Source organism: Molossus molossus, unplaced genomic scaffold (genome assembly GCF_014108415.1).
Source record: "Molossus molossus isolate mMolMol1 unplaced genomic scaffold, mMolMol1.p scaffold_m16_p_22, whole genome shotgun sequence".
Lineage (NCBI taxonomy): Eukaryota > Metazoa > Chordata > Mammalia > Chiroptera > Molossidae > Molossus > Molossus molossus.
The window spans coordinates 4,045,941-4,065,542 of NW_023425358.1; the positions used below are offsets into that span (position 1 = coordinate 4,045,941).

Genomic DNA, 19,602 nt, shown 5'->3' on the forward strand with positions numbered 1-19,602 from the left:
ATCCTGCCTTTTTCTTCCTTGGAAATGCTTATGGTAACAAAGACATTGGGATTCAATGCTTAAGAAAATTCTACCAGGAGCCCTTGGTAAATGGTAAGAACAGCCTATACTCCAGCATCTATGTTCAACTGTACTGCCTCTTGCTCACTCCAGGGTACCTTGTACTGGCCCTATTGCTGCACAGGGCCAGCCTGTGTTTGGATTTAGGAGAAAGTATGTCCCTCCAGGAACCCCTGTAATTTACAGGAGGCCAGAGATTTAGTATTAGTATATAAAATTTTGCAGGGGGATCAGCAATAACTATTTATGTTCCACCAACTGGGCCAGTCTCTTAAACATATGTAGAATTCTCTTGACAATTCTCATTTATTGCTATAATCAGAAATATCAGCAAATAAAAAGGTAGTTCCATTACAGCCAGAATTTTATCAGCTTCCATACAATGGTAGTCAGTAGAAATGACCTGAGGCTGACATTTCATCCGGAATCAATTGTGTGGAGGTATGGTTCAAAGATGTCTGCCGATCAGGACAGTCTCCAGGTTCAGGCCTTGCCTGTGTGCACAGCCCCCGTGGCTTTGCTAACCATGCCAAGCCTTCTCTATCCTCATGGAAAACTACTGTGTACTCCCTTCTCTCTTTTTGAGTATGAATGATGTTCAGAAGAACCAGGAACCTTAAGCCCTGGAAAGCAAATAGATAAAATGGAAAGTTCCAGAAACTTTCCTGCCAGGGAACTTGGCTGCCAGTGTTCCTTTCATTTGTTTCATGTTTACATCTCCAAAGGACAATGGCTGACTGGTATTAAAACCAAAACAGTCAATTGGAATATTACTGACCAGAATGAGAATTTTCTTGTTGAGCTGTCAGGGCTGGGGCCTTCTATCCCACCCACACTCTTCTGGTGTACCCTGGCACACATGGATGGAAAAACAGAAGAAACCAGGCACAGAAGGCTCCCTTCTCATGCTTTAATCCCATACCCTGTGCTCCATTTATGGAGGACAGTCTCCCCAGTCCTTGCCACTCCCACAATCAAAGCAGGTAAGGTTCCTAATTACTCAGCCTCAATTCCATGGAACCTTTATCAGGCAACAGAGATCCTTGGGCCATGAGATACTACTATTTAGATCTTAATTACATGAAAATGAAATCACATAAGAAAAAGCAAACAATGCAAATACATGAAAGCCTGGTCAATCCTTCAGGGTCCCAGCTGCTGGGGTTCATCATTTTCCCTGATCCCAGAGAACCAGGGTAGGGGTGATGGGGGCTAGGTGTCAGAGCAGTCTTGATAACCTCTGCCAGCAGCAACAGCTTTCTCTTAATTTCTCCATAATCTGATCTCAGATCTTTTCATTTTCTTCATGTAAGTGGTGTGACCCAGTCAATTATGATTCTTTAATTATTATAGTGCCCCTGTAAAATGACACTGTTCCAAAATTCTCACAAACCCTTGTGAAGAGGATGGGGTGGGTGGGCTTGTAAATATGTAGGAATGTAAATGTTTCCATGATTTAATTATACTTTATAAAATCCCTTAGCACCCAAATGCCACATCCCACTGGTAGTAGAAAAAGTGCTAGGGACAAAACCAAGAGACCAGTAGAACAGTAGGAAGACTAACAGCATGAGTATTGTAATGGGGTAGGGGGGACCTACAAGGAAAGAGGCTTCTGACTAGGTCCTCCTTTTTAGTGTCTGGCGCCTGACATCACTTTGACAATGGGGACTGGAGCACCCTGACAAAGTCCACGTGAAGCAGCTTTAAGGTTTTTGCCCATCAACACTTCCCCCACCCTCCCCAGTATCGAGGAAAGCGCATGGTGAGGAAGTGAATCAGTGAGATGTGCAGTTATCCCGTAAATGGGTGGCAAAGCAATCAGGATGCAGATATCCGGCCTTGAGTTCAGGGCTGTGTGCTTGAAGATCTGAGCCCAGTAAGGACAGAGCCCCTACAGGCTGGTTCCTTACCACACCTGAGGAGTTGTCCTGGGCAACTTTAAACTTGAGGCTGTTGAGTCATCCTTAGGATATCTAACAGCTGATTTCTGGGAAAATACAATAACCATAACTTTTAAGACTTCTAATTGTCCTACCTCATACCCACAAGGTAGAGGCAGGAGCACTCCAGTCAAGGAGAAGCCTCAACTCAGGTACTTTGGGCAAAATTGCTCCTTAAGAAGAAAACTGAGACGCTCTGCCCGGGGGGGATTTACTTAATTGTGGGAAGAGTTCTATCAATCTGGGCAAGTCAAGGAGACTCCCTGGAAAAGGTCTCCCCAGTATGAGCAGAGGGTTTCTCCTAGCCTATCCTTGGGACAGGGCTGAATGCACATCTCCTAACATGGGTTCCTAGCTAGGAGGTCTTTCCTGAATGGGTCCTCTGATGCCTGATTAAATGATAGCCTCTGCTAAAGCTCTTTCCACAGGTAGGGCACGTGAATGGTTTCTCGCCAGTGTGTGTTCTTTGATGCCTGACGAGGTGGTCCCTACGACTGAAGCTTTTCCCACATTCATTGCATCGGCAGGGTCTCACTGAGGCATGTCCTCTCAGATGCTTGGCAAATGCAGCACTATGGTTGAAGCACCGCCCACACTCACTACAAAGATAGAGCTCTTCAGCTGCATGTGTCTTCTGGTGTGCCAGGTACCTCCTGTGGTCACTGAAGTCCTCTCCACACTCTCCACACAAGTAGGGTTTGCCTCCAAGGTGGATTCTTTGGTGTGTTGTTAGCACAGATTTCTGGCTGAAGCTTTTGCCACAAATAGTACAGAAGAAGGGTTTTTCTCCTGTATGTGTCCTCTGATGCCTAACAAGGTCTGAGGTCCAGCGGAAGTGTTTCCCACAATCATCACATCTATACGGCTTCTCAACAGGTGGAGTCCTCTCAGCTGGGACCAGAGGGGAGGTCTCTTTCAAGTTCTTCCGGTTTAAGGGTAATTTATAAGAAGTCCCCACTTTGTGAATCTTTTGGTGCCTGGCAAGATGTGAGCTCCGTGTGTAACTTTTTCCACACTCCATACATTTATAGGGTTTTTCTCCTGTGTGAGTTCTCAGGTGTCTAACAAGGTGGGAGTTACATGTAAAACTTTTTCCACATACAGGACAGCCATGAGGTCTCCCTAATAGGGGGTGGATAGTTGTGGTTTCCTGAAGATTCATTAAACTATTAACTTGAGAAATATTTGTATCAAATCTTCTTTCATCAATTCTACCTGGATCATCCTCAAACACTATTTCCCAGTCTGGAGTCTGGTGGATTTCTGGATCTCCTAAAACAGAGGTGTGTAGATCCTCCAAATTCAGATCTTCTTGCTCAAGAAACTCTTCATCTTCACTCCTATCTCCTGAAGAAAGAGGGTGAGAGGAGAAAAGAGAAAATTATAGAGGTAATGATGGTTTCTACGCAATGGGGAGATTTGAAAACAGAGTTCTGGAAAGGCCAGAGCACACAGTGAGAAGCCCTATTTTATAACTATACAGCATATGCCAGGCACTTTCTTATGTCATCTCAAGCTGTCAATAAACCTTCATTTGGAAAATCATTATCCTCATTTCACAAATGTGGACTAAGGATCTAGAATTCAAGTGAACTGCTCAATTATTGGTTTAACTGCAATTCCAAAAGTCCCAACTTACTTTCTTTCACTATTTCATATTACACATACCTCAAACACATGATGGAAGGGGTAGGAGAAGAAAAAGGATAGAAGAATTTGGCATTTAGAGGGGGAGAGTAGTAATACCTGGCATATTTTAAGAACAAACGAGGGCGGTACCCCAAAGGGAGAAAGGAGCACAGACTAAAGGAACTGCCAGCTCAGGGGAGGAAGGTTCCTTTTTTGCCTTTCCTTACCTGTGTAAGTGAAACTCAGGATTTCTGGCTCTTGAGACTCTAGGATACCAGGAACCAAAGGCTCTTCTTCTCTAATGTGGGAAAGCTCATCTAGTCTAGGGATTGGAAATGCTGTTCAAGAGAGGGGAAACAGGACATTATAATTGGTTAAACAATTCCCTGTTAAAAGCAGATCAGCCAGGTCAGCTGATCAAATATTTGGTCTCTTTTGCTTAAGCACCTCCAACCAAGTACTGCATACCTTTTGTCTTTTACTTACAACTCAGTGATTATACAACTGTGAATGCTACCCTCTTTTCCCATATTCAAATAAGTAGATTATCTCCAACTTTTATTACTTGTTTCAAAACTCATGCTTACTCCTCAAATACATTAGAGCTGTAATATTCTAACTTTATTTTCTTATTAGACGTTTCCAATCACTTTCTAAGCAGTTTCTCTTCCCTTTAACTTAGAAGGATATCCTCTTACTTGGCTAATCCTTCAATCTCATTGGTGGGGTAGGCATAAGAGAAGCATAGTACAATCTAAGCTCTAAGCCCCCATAATTTCCAGCAAGAGAAAGAACTCTATGTTCAGAACATTCTAGAAACGTGTGAATTTCCTTACACAAGGAGACCACAATTCCACAGTCTTCTTCCAAGACATATTCTCCATAGAACTCTTTTTGTGTTGGATCCAGATCACTCCACTGGTCCTGGGAGAAGCACACAGCCACATCCTTGAAAGTTACCAATCCCTGAAACAACAGCAGAATTTAATTAAAATGTGATGCTTCATGGAGCTTCATATTTTGTTCCTAGAATGAAGGTCTCTGGTATAGGCAGAATCCACCCAGATCAAAGGAACTCGGATGGGACACTTGGCTCCCTTTCGGGCAATCTGTGTTTTGCCCTGTGTCATTGCTTCCCGACGCTGTGCTTTCACACTGGCCCACTCCCACTCCCTCCAGTCCTAGCTCTCAATGTGTTCTACTTACTCTTGAGGATATTGGTGAATTACAAAAAAAGTCTTAAAAGCCATCATTCAACTCCCTATTTGATGCTTTAATGCCATTTACATTTCTGTAAAAAGTCATCTTTTCTAGGAAACTTTCCCTAACTGACCTTCCCTTATCACTTACAAAGTCTACAGAGCATAAATAGGGCATTTTCCTTCTGCCAGTCTGAAAATACAGATACATTCTATTCCTTTCTCCTCCAGCCACACAGTGTAGTTTCTGGGCTGACCACGGCCAGCAGGACTGAATGCTGTCCCTGGAAGAGTACTCCATGTAACTTCAGAAACCATTTCTGCAGCAGTCAGCCATCCTTTCAAATGACTGTCACGTTTATCCTTACAAACTAAAACAAACCCTCGTTCAACAACGTCAAAGTTGTACTGAAGTGTTACAAAATAATCCCATTCAGTTAGTCCCCCTGGCCAGTGGCAAATAAGGGGGCTTTGGAGCCTGCAGATCCAACTGACATTATTACGATTCCTTTCATTAGATGCAACTCCTGCCCCTGAAAAGTGAAAAACTGGGAATTTAAACTGACAAAAAGAATGGAAATATGTATATTGTCTGACCCATTGAGTATATATGGCTAACACCACATGGTTCTTTGAATTCTCTGTGGAATACGGGGACATGAAGGTGCATAGGCAACAGAGCAGGGGGACACAAAGGTACTCTTGTGACAGAGCAGGGGACACGAGGGTGCACTGGTGACAGAGTAGGGGACACGAGGGTGCACTGGTGACAGGGAAAGGGGACCACGAGGGAGCACCTGTGACAGGGCAGGAGCACATGAGGGTGCACCTGTGACAGGGCAGGGGGGCACGAAAGTGCTCCTATGACAGAGCAGGGGATATGAGGGGGCACTGTTGACAGGGCAGGGGACAGGAGGGTGCACCGATGACAGGGCAAGGGGACACGAGGGAGCACCTGTGACACAGCAGGGGACAGAATGGTGCACCTGTGACAGAGCAGGGGACACAAGGGAGCACCTGTGACAGAGCAGGGGACACGAGGGTACACCGGTGACATGGCAGGGGACATAAGGGAGCACCTGTGACAGGGCAGGGGGACACAAGGGAGCACCTGTGACAGGGCAGGGGACACAAGGGAGCACCTGTGACAGGGCAGGGGGGCACGAAGGTGCTCCTATGACAGAGCAGGGGATATGAGGGGGCACGGGGACATGAGGGAGCACCTGTGACACGGCAGGGGACACAAGGGAGCACCTGTGACAGGGCAGGGGACACGAGGGAGCACCTGTGACAGGGCAGGGGACACAAGGGAGCACCTGTGACAGGGCAGGGGACACGAGGGAGCACCTGTGATATGGCAGGGGACACGAGGGAGCACCTGTGACAGGGCAGGGACACGAGGGTGCACTGGTGACATGGCAGGGGACATGAGGGAGCACCTGTGACAGGGCAGGGACACGAGGGAGCACCTGTGATATGGCAGGGGACACGAGGGAGCACCTGTGACAGGGCAGGGGACACGAGGGAGCACCTGTGACAGGGCAGGGGACAGGAGTGTGCACTGGTGACAGGGCAGGGGACAGGAGGGTGCACCTGTGACAGGGCAGTAAGAAGAGCGACCATCTCTGGGTTTCCGGTGTTCCTCTCCTCAGGAAGGTCTGGGTCCCGGGGCACTGGCACCTCTGTGAAGAAAAGAAGGTAGTGATCAGCAATATGCAGTGCACCCCCATAGCTGGCAAGGAGCTCAGCACCCCATCATCTTCGGCAGGAATCAAGTGGCCTTAGGGCAGCTCGTGCAGTCCCAACACTATGACCTGTACCACTCAGATGCCAAGAGATTAACCAAGAATGCTGCTCTCTAAGCTCAGGCCTACTCAGGGGACTCCAGCCAGTACTGTGTCCTCTTAACACCTGGCTCCTGTGAGTTTTCCTATCACAGTCTACCCAGTCTCGCTGGTACAGAAGTAGCCCTCCCCGCACTGCCGAGGGTTCCCACCGCTCTCCTGCAGGGGCTGCAGCTCCAGTTCACGGCACAGGCTCTGCTCTGCTGGTGCCCTCGGGGCTGGGCTCTGTGTGGTCTCCTCACAGGACTGCTCAGGGCTCAGGGTCTGCGCAGGGTCCTGTGGCTCACTAGGTGACTCGGGCTCTGCTCCTGGATGCACTGTCTCCTCTGACAGGACTTCCTGGCCATGAACATGGACAGTCACCTGGGAATAATTCCAACTTCCAGTCACCATGGAGTCAGGAGGAAAGTCTTGGTTGTCATCAGGACTTATTTTAGGAGAAGCTGCCAATAGAAAAAAACTCCCAGAGGGACCCAGATGAAGAGGGGAGCCTCGTTCCAGGGGGGCACGCAGGGAAGTGCTGCAGGTTGTTCTCACCGGCACAAAGCACGGACAATCGGGCACTCCACTGCCTTCTCCCCTCCCCGACCGGCCCCATCCACCTGGGCTGAGGCCCTGCCCTCCCCTCCCCCCAGCCACCTGCATTGTCCCTCACTGTCTGCTTCCCCACCATGTTGACCTGAGCAGGGAATCTGTGACTGAGGGTTTATAAGAACCTTTGAGGAAGTGACAACATTTTCCTCCTAAGGAACTGAAGAGTCAACATCCAAAGAAGGGAAAACCAAAGTCAAGTGACCCTGGCGTGACAGAGGCCCTAGGCAGGTGTTTCAAAACACCAAAAAGCCACACACACACAGACACCGCCTCTGCCCATGGGGCTTATGGATCTAGGTGCAACCCAAGGGCAGAGCCAATCACATTGAAAGGGTGCTTTATGGGGCCCAAATCCATCCTTCCAGCAAATGGCCCTCCACATTGCACAGGTCAGGACGCCCCCTCCTCACCCACCGCCTTGGTGTCCTGGGCCGGTTCTGCAAACCCTCCACCAGCGTCACTGCCTCCTCGCCGCTCTCTGGCCGCTGGCCCCGCACCCAGCTCTGCAGGTCTCCGGGCAGGACAGTCAGGAACTGCTCCAGCACAAGCAGCTCCAGGATCTGCTCCTTTGTTCTCCTCTCTGGCCTCAGCCACTGGCGACACAGTTCTCGGAGCCGGACGAGAGCTTCCCGAGGACTGGCTGCTTCCTGGTAGCGAAAGCGCCGGAAGTTTTGGTGCGAGGTCTCAAGCACGGGCTCATCCCTCTGCAAGACAGATTCTGGCCTACAGGTGAAATCATCTTCCAATTTCACCATTAGAATTCCCTCTTCTTCCCAAAGATCCTGGTCCTCCGATTCCAAGGCTGTGGCCATTTTTTGGCTCTGGGCTGGTCTCACACCATCTAGAGTTTACACTGTCATTACCTCCAGTCTCAGCCTGGGTACCTTGAGGAGTTTCTCCCGAAGGACCTGGGGTAGAGAAGTAGACACACAGTGTAAGCACAGAATTATACACAGGGAGAGCAGTTGAGTCTGATCATAATCTTGCGCATATACCACTTTCTCAAACTATTAAGTCCCCTCCCCCTAGTCTCTATAAACTGTGTGCTGTTTAACTAGATAAACAGATCTAGTTGGAACAGGATGACACATGTTGCAAGCAGGTTCCCCACCTCTCTTCACACCCCGTTGGAAAATAATGCATTTCCACTTCATGAGACTTGTGAACCTAGAAGGAAAAAGGCTGGCAATAAGGACACACAAAATCATCTGCTAAAAACTGTGGTACTCAGGCCTGTTCTATACACACACATTTACATACATATTAGAATGTATATGCTCAGAAGAGACACATGAACATGGCTGGAAGAGGGAGAAAAGGCCTTACTGAAGTTCCCCTGACCTGAAGCATACCCAGTATTAATTTCTCCTGTGAAGTGGAAACTCTCAGATGTGAGGGGAGGCTTGTGCGAGTTAACAGTGAGGAAAGCCACTCACAGTGACTGGCGCATAGGCACCCCAAAGAGCAACTTTTCTCTTGTTAAGACATCTTTAGTTGGGAGACCTACAGGCACTCACAAACCCAGTGTTCAAAACTGAGCTCATTCATCTTACTCTCAACCCTCTCCTCTTCCTGGAACCCTGTCTTGGCTGGATCATCACTTGAGAAGTCAAGACTCAACTTAGTAATCCTTGGATTCAGCCTTGCTTCTTCCCATTGCTTACAGCTCATTAAACCAATTCTACTTCTTAAGCCTCTGAGCCGGTTTCCTTCTTTCTCAGAGAAGCTTCGGTCTGGGCCTCACGTCTTGCCTGGACCACTGCCATGCCTAACTGGGGTCCTGGCGGACTCCACTGCGAGCAAAGGCCAATGGACTACCTGTGAGCTGCAAACCAGCAGCACACATCACTCTGGATCTTCTGATCCAGTCAACCGAGGCAACTGGGTCTTCAGAAATGCTGTGTGTGGTTCAGATGTGCACCGTGGTTGCAACACCTAGGGTGTGTAAGGTCAGACAATAATGCTGTGTGTGTGTGTGTGTGTGTGGGGGGGGGGTCGGCAGGAGGGTGTCAATGGGGCAAAAAGGGGAAACATCTATTACAAACATTAATTAATTTTTAAAAAAGTGAGAGTCCTGGAGTCGGGGTACTAGCGTTTGAATCTGGGCTCTATTGTTCACTAGGTATGAGGCCATGGGCAAGTTCTCGTTCTGCTTACGCTTGTTCCATTTCAGAATGAAGGTGACAATGGCATTCATCACGTAGCGTTACGGTGAGGGTTACATGTGTTACTGTCTGTGAAGTGCTGAGGAGTACGGGCGCCCAAAGTCAACTGTTTTAATGTTTCTAATTTACAGTTCCAACTGCATCACTCAACATTTAAAAATAATTTTTGCCCTGGCTGGGTGATTCAGTTGGTTGCAGTGTCAACCCATACCGAAAGGTTGTGGGTTCGATCCCTGGTTCGGGTGCATGCGGGAGGCAACTGATCAATATTTCTCTCACATTGATGTTTCTCCTTCTCCCTTCCCCTCTCTCTAAAATCAGTAATACAAACAAAGAAACAAACATATACCCCCGGTGAGGATGAAAAAATATTGTTACTGTTAGTAAGATCAGTTCCAAAATACTAAGCATGACATGAAGCTCTTCACAATCTATTTTCCCTACTTCACATCCTACCGTCCTCTCATTACCGGGCTGTATCAAATGCACTGCTGACGTCCCTACAACAGGGGGTCTGGTCTCTCAGGCCTCCGTGCCTGCATGAAGGCTTTGCCTTCTCTGGAATACTCACACCCGCCCTCAGTGCTGCATGGTGTTCCTATTTCTTGACAGGGTCCTTCTTCATTTTCATAATTTGCACAATAGGTCTTATCAGTCCTTATCTGGATTATTGACACTACCTCCAAACGGGAGCTACCTGCCCTCAGCCATGTTACCTTCAAGTTACCGCTCGGCAAACCTGGTCTCTATTTAAGACCCTCGATCAATCCTCCGTCTTTAAGTGAAACACAAACTTCTAAGTATCACAGACCAGGTGGGCCCTCACCTTACCCCTTGCCCTCCTCTCCAGTCCTTCCAAACACATGAACGCAAAGCACACAAAAGCCCCAAGTTGTTTGGCTTTTGCACATGCCGTTCCTTCTGACTCTTTACACTTCATTAGGTCAGACTTTACTAATCTTTCAAGACATAGCTCAGGCTTCATGTCCTCTGAGACGTTTTCTTGACCCCATTCCCCCTCCTCAGACCTGGTTAGAAATCACTGTGCCACACAGCAACCTGGGCACATGTCTCTCGCGGTATCTGTCACATCAAAGAGCCATTTTTATCTTTCCTGTGAAACGCCTGGAAGTTAGGGGCTGTGCTTTCCATCAATCTCCAATACTAATAATAAAGTGCACAATAAAAAATGCATTTAAATGAATACACCTCTACTTTGAAGTTTTATGTTTCTACTCTTTCACCCAATTTTGTTAATCCTACGTTCCAAACTTCTTTCAGATTCATCCTCCTCATCTTCACCATGAGATCCTTGGCTGAGCCACTATGACCCACTAAAAGGCGTTAATAGAATCCTTTAAAAAACAAGGACATCCTCAGCGCTACACCTCACTGGCACACAAATGAGGAATGAAGGACTGGGGTTCAAGTTTTAGCACTGGTCTTCCTGGCCCTGTCCCCTCCAGAACAAGCTGCAGTCTCACATGCAACCTGAGAACTTCACTTGTCAGTCTTTTTGTGCTTCTTGTGCCTCAGCTGAACTGCCTCTGACCCACCTTCAAGGTCATCGATCCACTTAACAGCTGCGTCCAATGTGCTGTCGCCCATCAAATGAGTTTAATTTCAATGACCATATTGTTCATTTTCATTATCTGTATCATACTGCTCTTCATGCTTATTTTACCATTATCCTAAAATATTTACTATACACTTTCAGTTTTAAAGTCCCATTCTCTAGATCTTCATATGCTAATTGCCTACTTATTGAATCTGCTGTCTCCTGGTGATTTACTTTCTCAGGGTTTGTAATTTTAAAATTTTATGCCCATGTTCAATGAGATTTTTTTTTTACATTGGGAGTTTCGAGAGCCCTAGGTAATAAAAGTGAGCTCTCTGAATAGAATTTCATTTACTTCTACCTAAAAAATAATGGTTTCAGTGATCTTGGATGAGTTTTTATGTTCATTTCCCAAGGGTGTTCCTGAAGCAGGCTTATTATTTGGACCTGTCTGTGATTTCTGTGCTAGCCAGGGTTATGGAGGCCTACTTTCCTGCCCTTTTGATCGATCACTAGACAGATTTCCATGGCTCTTCAAGGCTCCAGGCTGTCAGATGGCTCAATTCCATGTGCCACCCACCCCCACAGGTGCCCCAGTTCATGTCTCCTTGTTGGAGCACAGATATTAGAACCCCAAACTCTAGAAGCCTTTATTTTAGCCTGAGATCTCCTTGGGCTGTGATGAGGTCAGCTTGTACTTACTACTCTAGTTTTTATTTCTGAAGCCTAAACATTTACCTTGTTTTTTGTGTGGAGTGGGGCGAGTACGTGTAGGGATTTAACAATGGGCAGAAGCCCCCTCGACATCAGTTGCACCTGCAATCCTGCAGGAAGGTCTGAGTGAGTTTTCTAACATACAAAACCAGCAAATAGCTTCACATTATTGTTCATAGAATAAAATTTAAACTTATGATTTGATTCTCAAAGCCCTTCAAGACCTGGCCCCTATTTACCTCTTTTCACTCCCACTGCTTCAAAGTACTGTCCGTCCCTTTTCTGTGCCCTCCCTGAGACTCAGGCTGCTGTACACTCTGCCTGAAAGCCCTTTCTACCGCCCTAACGCGACTCATTCTTCAGGCTTGTTTTCCCAGGATGCTCCCCTTATCCGTCCAGTTTGCTCCCACAGGACATTATAGCACACACAGCTGCCTATTTTCTGTGCGGTGAAAACTGTTCATCTTGCTGTTTAACTCACCAGACTGGAAAGCTCTGAAGGCAGGGACATAAAGCACCCAGCTCAACGCCTGTCATGCAACAGGCACTCACACACAGAACAGTTCTTTTTCTGGAAGGATGGATGCCTCATCGTATTAATTCTTACTCATTCATTTATCAAGCAAACTGTGTGCTGGACAAGAAATAAATAAGGAAGAGCTATTTACTGCTTGGACTGTGCGCAAACCGAATACTTAGTGGTTCCTAACACGATGGAACCACAGCTCATCACAAGGGGTCTTCAGGCTGCCCTGGGATAATCCAAACGCAAGTTGTGCATTTGAAAAAAATAATAATTTTACTTCGAGAATTTAAATAAACTTTAATAAGCACAAAACCAGACATCCAGTAATTTAATGAAACTACAATAATGACTATTTATCCAAAGCTTCCAATCCCCATCCCCACCCCCAATCTTGCAAGACAGGGAGAGAAGAGGAAATTGATACACAGGGTCTTCTGGCTTAATGAAGGGACCTCTATTACCTTAGAAGCCCGAGAGCCCAGTGAAGCCGACTAGGAACCCTCACTGTTTTCATGTTGTACTAGCTACAAGACTCCCTGCTATGGAGTCTATGAAGTATGCACTGACAGAAGGGTTCTGCTCTCACAGGGTACTGCTTTCCAAAGGAAAAACATGTAAAAGTGCCACATAAAAACTGCCATTTTTAAATGACCTTCGGAACCATGCACTGAGATTTCCAATGCTTGTTTGTATTTACTTTGGCAGCCTAAGAAACTGAGATGAAGGCAAACGATCACCAGCGGCAGAATGAAGAGGAGAGGAGTCCTTGGTGGCGCAAGAGATGGGAGAAGGCAGCAGGCAGCAGGCAGCAGGCAGTGCTGTGGAAAGAGCCTGGATTAGGCACCCAAAGATGAACGGTCCAGCCCGAGGATTTCATGAGATAACATACTCTAGAGCCCTTGTAAAGGGCAAAGCCCTCTGCAGATAACTGCTCTGACTCACGAGATTGGCTGAAATCTGTGGGAGTTTATTAACTAAAGTGTGCCTGCAGTTGTCAGGTATCAATATTAGAGAGAAAACGACCCTGCCCTATTCCTGCAATCCATGGGATGCACTACACTGCAAGTCCGTCTTGCAAATTTGTTGCCCTCGCTATTCTAATACCTTTCCATTCAATGCCTGTCCTTGGAAGGGTTCCACATCAACAGATAAAACCGAACAATAGGATAATACAGAGAGAATGTGAAGCCAGCCCAGGAAGAATGGAAGACTTGGTTCAGAAGGCTCTGAAACGGTGTGTGCAGACATGTTTCACAAGCCCACACCCTGTAGTCTCTTGAGTGTGCATTTCTAGGGTGTATAGGGCAGAATTGTGGGCGATGTGGAAAAGGTAACAACTTTCTCTAATCTTTGGTCCAGCTGCCTCTGCTTCTTATCTGAACGTGCCAGAGGCCTGGGAAGCCCTAACTGAACTCTACCTGCGAGAACAGCAAACTGCAGGCCATGGAAGGTTACTTGCTTCTCTACCTTAAAATGTTACTACGTGTGGTGATCTTTCTGAAGCCTACTGACAAGGCTTGTAGTCATATAATATCTATCTAAAGGTGAGATGGTGACCAATTTAGTAGCAAATAGTTAATTTTCAGAAGAAAACAGTGATCAGAAAGGTTCAAATGATTATATTTAACAGACACCTATATCCTTTCCAGTCTCCATTCTTATCTTTTACACAAATGCAGGTCCATAACCTAGAAATTTGAACACGACTGTTCACTGGGTCATTGCAACAGCTCCTCTCATTGTTCAAGAATAGAAACCAACTAATAAAAATTGTTAACTGCCTTCTTCCAACGCTGTATTGTTCTTTAAAACTAAAGATTATCCCAGTATGATCCTTCCACTGGAAAGACTCTTTTGTTATGTTAACTGTCCCATATATAACTGTTCACCCATGCTTTCTATATAATGGTTAGGGGCTTTATACAGAGCCCTGTGTTGGATCCCTCTCCTCACTTATAAGCCATGACCCTCTCTCTCACCTTCAGACTGTGGTTCACATTTCCTCATATGGCTGTCCTAAGGAGAAAATAGAGTAACATATAGAATCACTCAGCATAGAGGCTGGCATAGGGCAGGTGCTCAATATAGTTTGTTCTTTTTTCAACTTGCTTTAAATCCTTTAAGGAAGAAGGTAAGATTTAAATGTTAAGCAGTCTGTTATTTCATTGTAATCACACAAAAATTAACATGTACAAGAAAAATTTTGGTCTGTTTACTGTTATATCAAAAACAAAATATTAAACCATAGGAGTCCTTGCTTTGATGGCACTTATAAGCTAGAATTAAATAAGATCCTTTTCCAAGGGCTGGAAACTTAAAGACAGGATTGAAATAAACTTTAATAAGCAGTTACATGAAATCCTGCCAAACCACATGAGCTATGTATCTACTGATCAATATCAGAGTCCCCTTCCCTCCCTGTACTGGGAGGAGGCAATTTGATTGAGGCAACTATTAGTGTACCCAAGAAGTCCCTTGAAAACTTAACTCAGAAGACCAAAGAAATAAAAGAAATGCATTCACTGACTTTTGGCTTTCAAACACATCATAATCAGTATGCCTCAAACTATGTTTAAAAACTATTTTTGCCACTTAAATACTTTCATTAGATTCAACATAAAATATTTGAGTAGCACGAGAAGTGGCTCCAAGTTTATTACAACAGGTTTCAGAGACAGAACAATGTGTAAGGGGAAGACAGGAAGAAAAAGGTCAAACGGGGGTGGCAGTACAGCGGAGTCAGTGGAGTCTAAGATATATCTTCCACCTCGAAATTCTGTAGACTTCGTCATTGAGAGTAAATGTAAACATGAAAAATGTAAAATAAAGTTATAAAATCATAATTCCCTTTATTTTTTACTTGACATGTTTTCTATGGGTATGTACCAAAGGCCCAGGAGGTGAACAGTTGACAGTTCTGCCTTTGGAGGTGGATGACCTGCGTTCTACCTCCTAAAGGTGTCATCTTGGACACGTCACATCAACTCATCTTGAAATTAGGGATCATTCTCTACCTGAAGGCAGAGAGCTGGACCATCTTGTGAGAAACTGTCTAACTGTTTGATGGTAATAAAGGAGGTATTTTGAGAGGAAGAAGGATATATGGCTTTTTTTTTTTTTTTTTTAATCCTCATCTGAGGATATTTTTTTCCATTTATCTTCAGATAGAGAGGGAGGAAGGGAGAGAAACAGTGATGTGAGAAAAACATATCAGCTGGTTGCCTCCTGCAGGACCCTGACCAGGGCTGGGGACCAAACCACAACCCACATACGTGCCCTTTACTGGAACCAAACCCGCGACTCTGGTCTGTGGGCCAACGCTCTAACTGCTGAGCCAAACTGGCCAGGGCTATATGACTTCTTTATTGAGTACTTGGGCGTCAATAATACAGCCTAGGGTGGTGAGTGGGATTCATTACAGAGATGAGGTAGGCTAGAGGCCAAATACAGATTTTACGAGCCCAGAATTAAATATACGGCCATCATGATCATATTGGTTAATCTCCAAACATGAAGCCAGGCCTTTTAACCTTAAGGGTTATTACCCAGAGGTGGTTAATGGCCTATATAAAACAGGCTTCTATATGCGCCAGGTGAAAACAGAACCCAGACTAATCTGAAGTAGGAAAAAGGCAGTCATCACACCTGACTCCCATCCTGACAATGGCAGCAGCTTTCATTTGGCAGCCAGAGTTAAACTAGCTGTAGCCACTGAATTACTACAATGAACATGGTCAATGCCAATCACACAGAGGAACCGTTATTTAATAAAAAAAATAACAGAATATTGTAAATACAGCCTGACTTGAGGGATAAATACAGATAGTTCAGAACAGTTAATTCAAGAGTCATTAACTAGGATTTTAGTTTTGTAATTAATATTCTAGTCAGGATGCTCCTTGCTCTGTACCTAGATGGCTCCTTTCCATATGAGATGGTCAAGGATGGGACCCATGCTTGCTGGACCAGAGGAATCTGAGAAGTGTCAGGTTTCCACTGCCGAATTAATCATGGTCCAAAGTAGAAGTAATCTCAGGATGCTATTCTTGCTGTGGGCACTGTTTAGCATCTTTATCTCCTACTGTGAGCCCTCCCCTGAGTGCAAGGACCTCCTTATTAATTTTTATATTTCCAGTGCTTAACACTTTGTCAAACATTTGGTAGATAAGGCGCTCCATAAATGTGTTGAATTTAATGAAGCTATTTCTCTTCCAACTTGGTTACAGAAACACTGAAATTCAGAGTTGGTGGATGCCAGACCAGCAACATCTGCATCAAAAAACCTGCTAGATCTGTAAATGATCAAGCTCCAGCTCAGACCTATTAACAGTAACTCTGGGCTGGCCCCAGCAAACCATGCTTAACAAGCCCTTCAGGTGCTTAAGATGCCTAAGTTTGAGAACTAGTACCTGAGGCAAAGGAAGTACACCTGAGGTTCAAGCAGAACAGATCCAACTTTTCCAGTGTTGGCCAAACTGAAAGGAGGGTTTGCAAAAGTAGAAAAAGTCTAGGACTGTTATATGTTTTACGCCCGTGCCAAATTAAATGGGAAAAATGTTGTAAACCTGTAACTTACCTCACCTGTATAGTCTGTAATGCCCAAGAGTCCCTCACATCGTAGTAAAGCTTGCTGTGCCCTTGAAATGACTGTCTACTGCGATTTAGTACACAGGGAGAGAGCAAAAGGGGTACAGCTGGAGGAGAAAGGGGTAAAGATTATGAATACCAGGTGTTTGGTCCTAGGAGAAAAAATTCCCTTCCTCCCTCCAAACCTGCCACCTTGTTATGCTACCTAGTAAGAGCAGAAAGTTACTCAAGACACATGGCACGAAACCTAACTGCTCTGCTGTCACACCTCCCAACAACAGGCCTCCCCTGGCTACCCGGCAACCTTCCTGAAGTGGCTTTCTGGATCAAGGCTCATGCATGGGGTGCCTGGATGAGAAGCTGGGAGGAGGGTGAGGTTCTTCACTAGCATTCCTTGTGGCTTCTGAGACAGGCTGCCTGGCTATCACCTGCAGAGTGCGGACAGAGGAAAAGCAACAGCTCTAAACCTAGCCTCCAAGGGAGGGCCTGGGTGTGGCACCGCCCTCCCGGGACCACGGTGGTGGAAGAGCCAGGGCAAGGAGCTGCACCCAGGCGGGCAGGGCTATCGGGGCGCCTCGGAGACAAGGGCAGCCGATGCCCAGAAAGATGAAAACTGGGCTGACACCTTTGTGCGAGAACACAGTATATCCACGGCACACAAACTAACAAACTTTGAGCTGAACCAGACGACAAGCAGGGCCCGCACACCCCTGCCGGGGTAGCAGCGGCGACAGGAAGTGGTGCCAAACTGGCTGCTAGGAGTCGGGGCACGAAAGCTGCAAGTGAAGGGAGCTGGGGTCCTGTCAGAGACCGCTGAAAGGCCACACGCCAGATTTCCTCCCAAGCCTACTAGGACCACGCGTGAGTATTTCTGCGTGTGTGTCGGAGCACGGGTTAGTGGTGGAAGAGATGGGGCTCGTCCAGGCCGGGAGAATGAGGGGGTGATTCCCGAGCAACCTGAGAGCGGGGTGAGGACACGCTGGGAGAAAGACAGGGGCCTGGATCACTCCACCCTCGGCCCCGGGGGGAGGCTGGCGCGGAAGCAACGGGAGGTACGGCTTTTCTGCAGGCCTCAGGGGGGCGGCGGGGCGGCGGGGGAGAACGCCGCTGGAGCGCCCCCACGCCCCCGGAGGGTCTAGCTCTGGCCACCAGGACACACGAGGGCCACGACGCCTCCCCCGGGCTCACTGCACTGCCGCCGCCCTCTCTCCAGCACAGTGCGATCCCCCAGGATCGGGGGGGGGCGGGGTCTCCGACCTCTCCCCTCTTCCCCGCCCTGCGCTGCCCAGCTCAGCCCGGTCCGGCCCGGTCCGGCCCAGCCCGCCAGCACTCACGGCTCCGACAGCTACGGCGGCTCCTCCCCTGCCAGCCGGCTTCTCCCCCACCCACTCCCGGCCGAAGCAGCGCCACCAGATCTGAGTCGCGCGGGGCCCGGAGGGTCGAAACACGTGGGGCCTTTGCACCCGGAACCGGAAGCTGCGCTGCGCCCCGCCTCCTCGCTGCGCGTAGCCTTTCTAGGCGCTGGGAGGTTCGTTCCTCTCTATGTGCCGGGCGCGAGCTGCGGCTCCGGGCCGTGGCCGCCGGGAAGGGCTGTGGCCCAGCGCTTCTGCTCGCGCGGGCTGGCGCTGCTCTGCTTTCCTTTTGTTCTGCTTTTGAGCTTTGTTTGTTTGTTTGTTTTGATTATGATGCCTAAATCTCTACTTGTTTTTCTTCATTTTTCCCCCCTTTGCATTGTCTGCGAAGCATGGTTTGAATAATGGCCCTTTCATTTTTTTATTTAAAAATTTTTAATGTTGACATTATTGCCCATCTCCACCCACCTCCACCTCCCCCTTCCTTGGCCTTCACCAAACTATTGTCACTGTCCGTGGGGTCTGAATATATGTTCTTTAGCTAATTCCTTCACCTTCTTTTTCCAACCCCCTCTCCCCCTCTCCCCTTGGGCACCAGCCAGTCTGTTTCATGTATCCATGCTTCCTGTTCCATTTTGTGCGTCAGTTTATTTTGTTCATTAGATTCCACATATTAGTGAGATCATATGCATTTGTCTTTCTCTGTCTGGCTTATTTCACTTAGCATAATACTCTCCAGGTCCATCTGTGCTGTCTGCAAAGAGTAAAAGTTCTTTTTAAAGCCTATAGCCGCATAGTAGTCCTTTGTGTAAATGTATCAGTGTAATTTTTTCACTTGAGAATATTTTTACATTTATCTTTAGACAGAGTGGGAGAGAGAGAGAAACATCGATGTGAGAGAGACACAATGACTGGCTACCACCCGCAGAGCCCCAACCGGGGCTGGGGACAAACTGCAACCGAAGTATATACCCTTGGTGGATATCAAACCTGGGACTCTTTGGGCTGCAGGCTGAGATTCTAACTTCTGAGCCAAACCGCCCAGGGCTACCACCACTTTTTATCCACTCATCTACTGATGGGCACTTGTGCCGTTTCCAGATCTTAGCTGTTGTGAATATAGCGCTGCAATGAATGAACATAGGGGTGCATATATTCTTTCTGTTTGGTGTTTTGGGATTCTTAGGATATATTCCCAGAAGTGGGATGGCAGGGTCAAACAGCAGTTCCATGTTTAATTTTTTGAGGAAACTCCAAACTGTTTTCCATAGTGGCTGCATTAGTCTGCAGTCCCACCCACAGTGTGCTAGAGTCCCCTTTTCTCCACATCTTTGCTAGCACTTGTTATTTATTGATTTATTGATGGCAGCCATTGTGTGAGGTGACATCTCATTATGGTTTTAATTTCATCTCTCTGATAATTAGTGATGC

General features: G+C 46.9%; 1 protein-coding gene across 7 annotated transcripts; it reads right to left on the reverse strand.

Annotated features, from left to right (window-relative positions):
• Positions 1 to 422: 422 nt before the first annotated feature.
• Positions 423 to 18,246, reverse strand: ZNF202 (zinc finger protein 202). Of its 7 annotated transcripts, none has more exons than XM_036276836.1 (11): positions 18,154 to 18,246; positions 17,124 to 17,247; positions 16,809 to 16,926; positions 14,212 to 14,248; positions 12,930 to 13,050; positions 7,680 to 8,177; positions 6,828 to 7,038; positions 6,425 to 6,513; positions 4,469 to 4,598; positions 3,860 to 3,970; positions 423 to 3,350 (listed from the first exon to the last, which is right to left on the reverse strand). In XM_036276836.1, the coding sequence occupies exons 6-11, from the start codon at positions 8,079 to 8,081 to the stop codon at positions 2,359 to 2,361; spliced, it is 1,935 nt and encodes a 644-aa protein (XP_036132729.1). In that variant the 5' UTR covers positions 8,082 to 8,177; positions 12,930 to 13,050; positions 14,212 to 14,248; positions 16,809 to 16,926; positions 17,124 to 17,247; positions 18,154 to 18,246; the 3' UTR covers positions 423 to 2,358. The 7 variants fall into 7 exon arrangements, with proteins under 7 accessions (XP_036132729.1, XP_036132726.1, XP_036132725.1 ...); XM_036276833.1 differs by having other exon boundaries at positions 16,814 to 16,926; positions 17,025 to 17,247; XM_036276832.1 differs by having other exon boundaries at positions 17,025 to 17,247.
• Between the last annotated feature and the right edge of the window lie 1,356 nt (positions 18,247 to 19,602).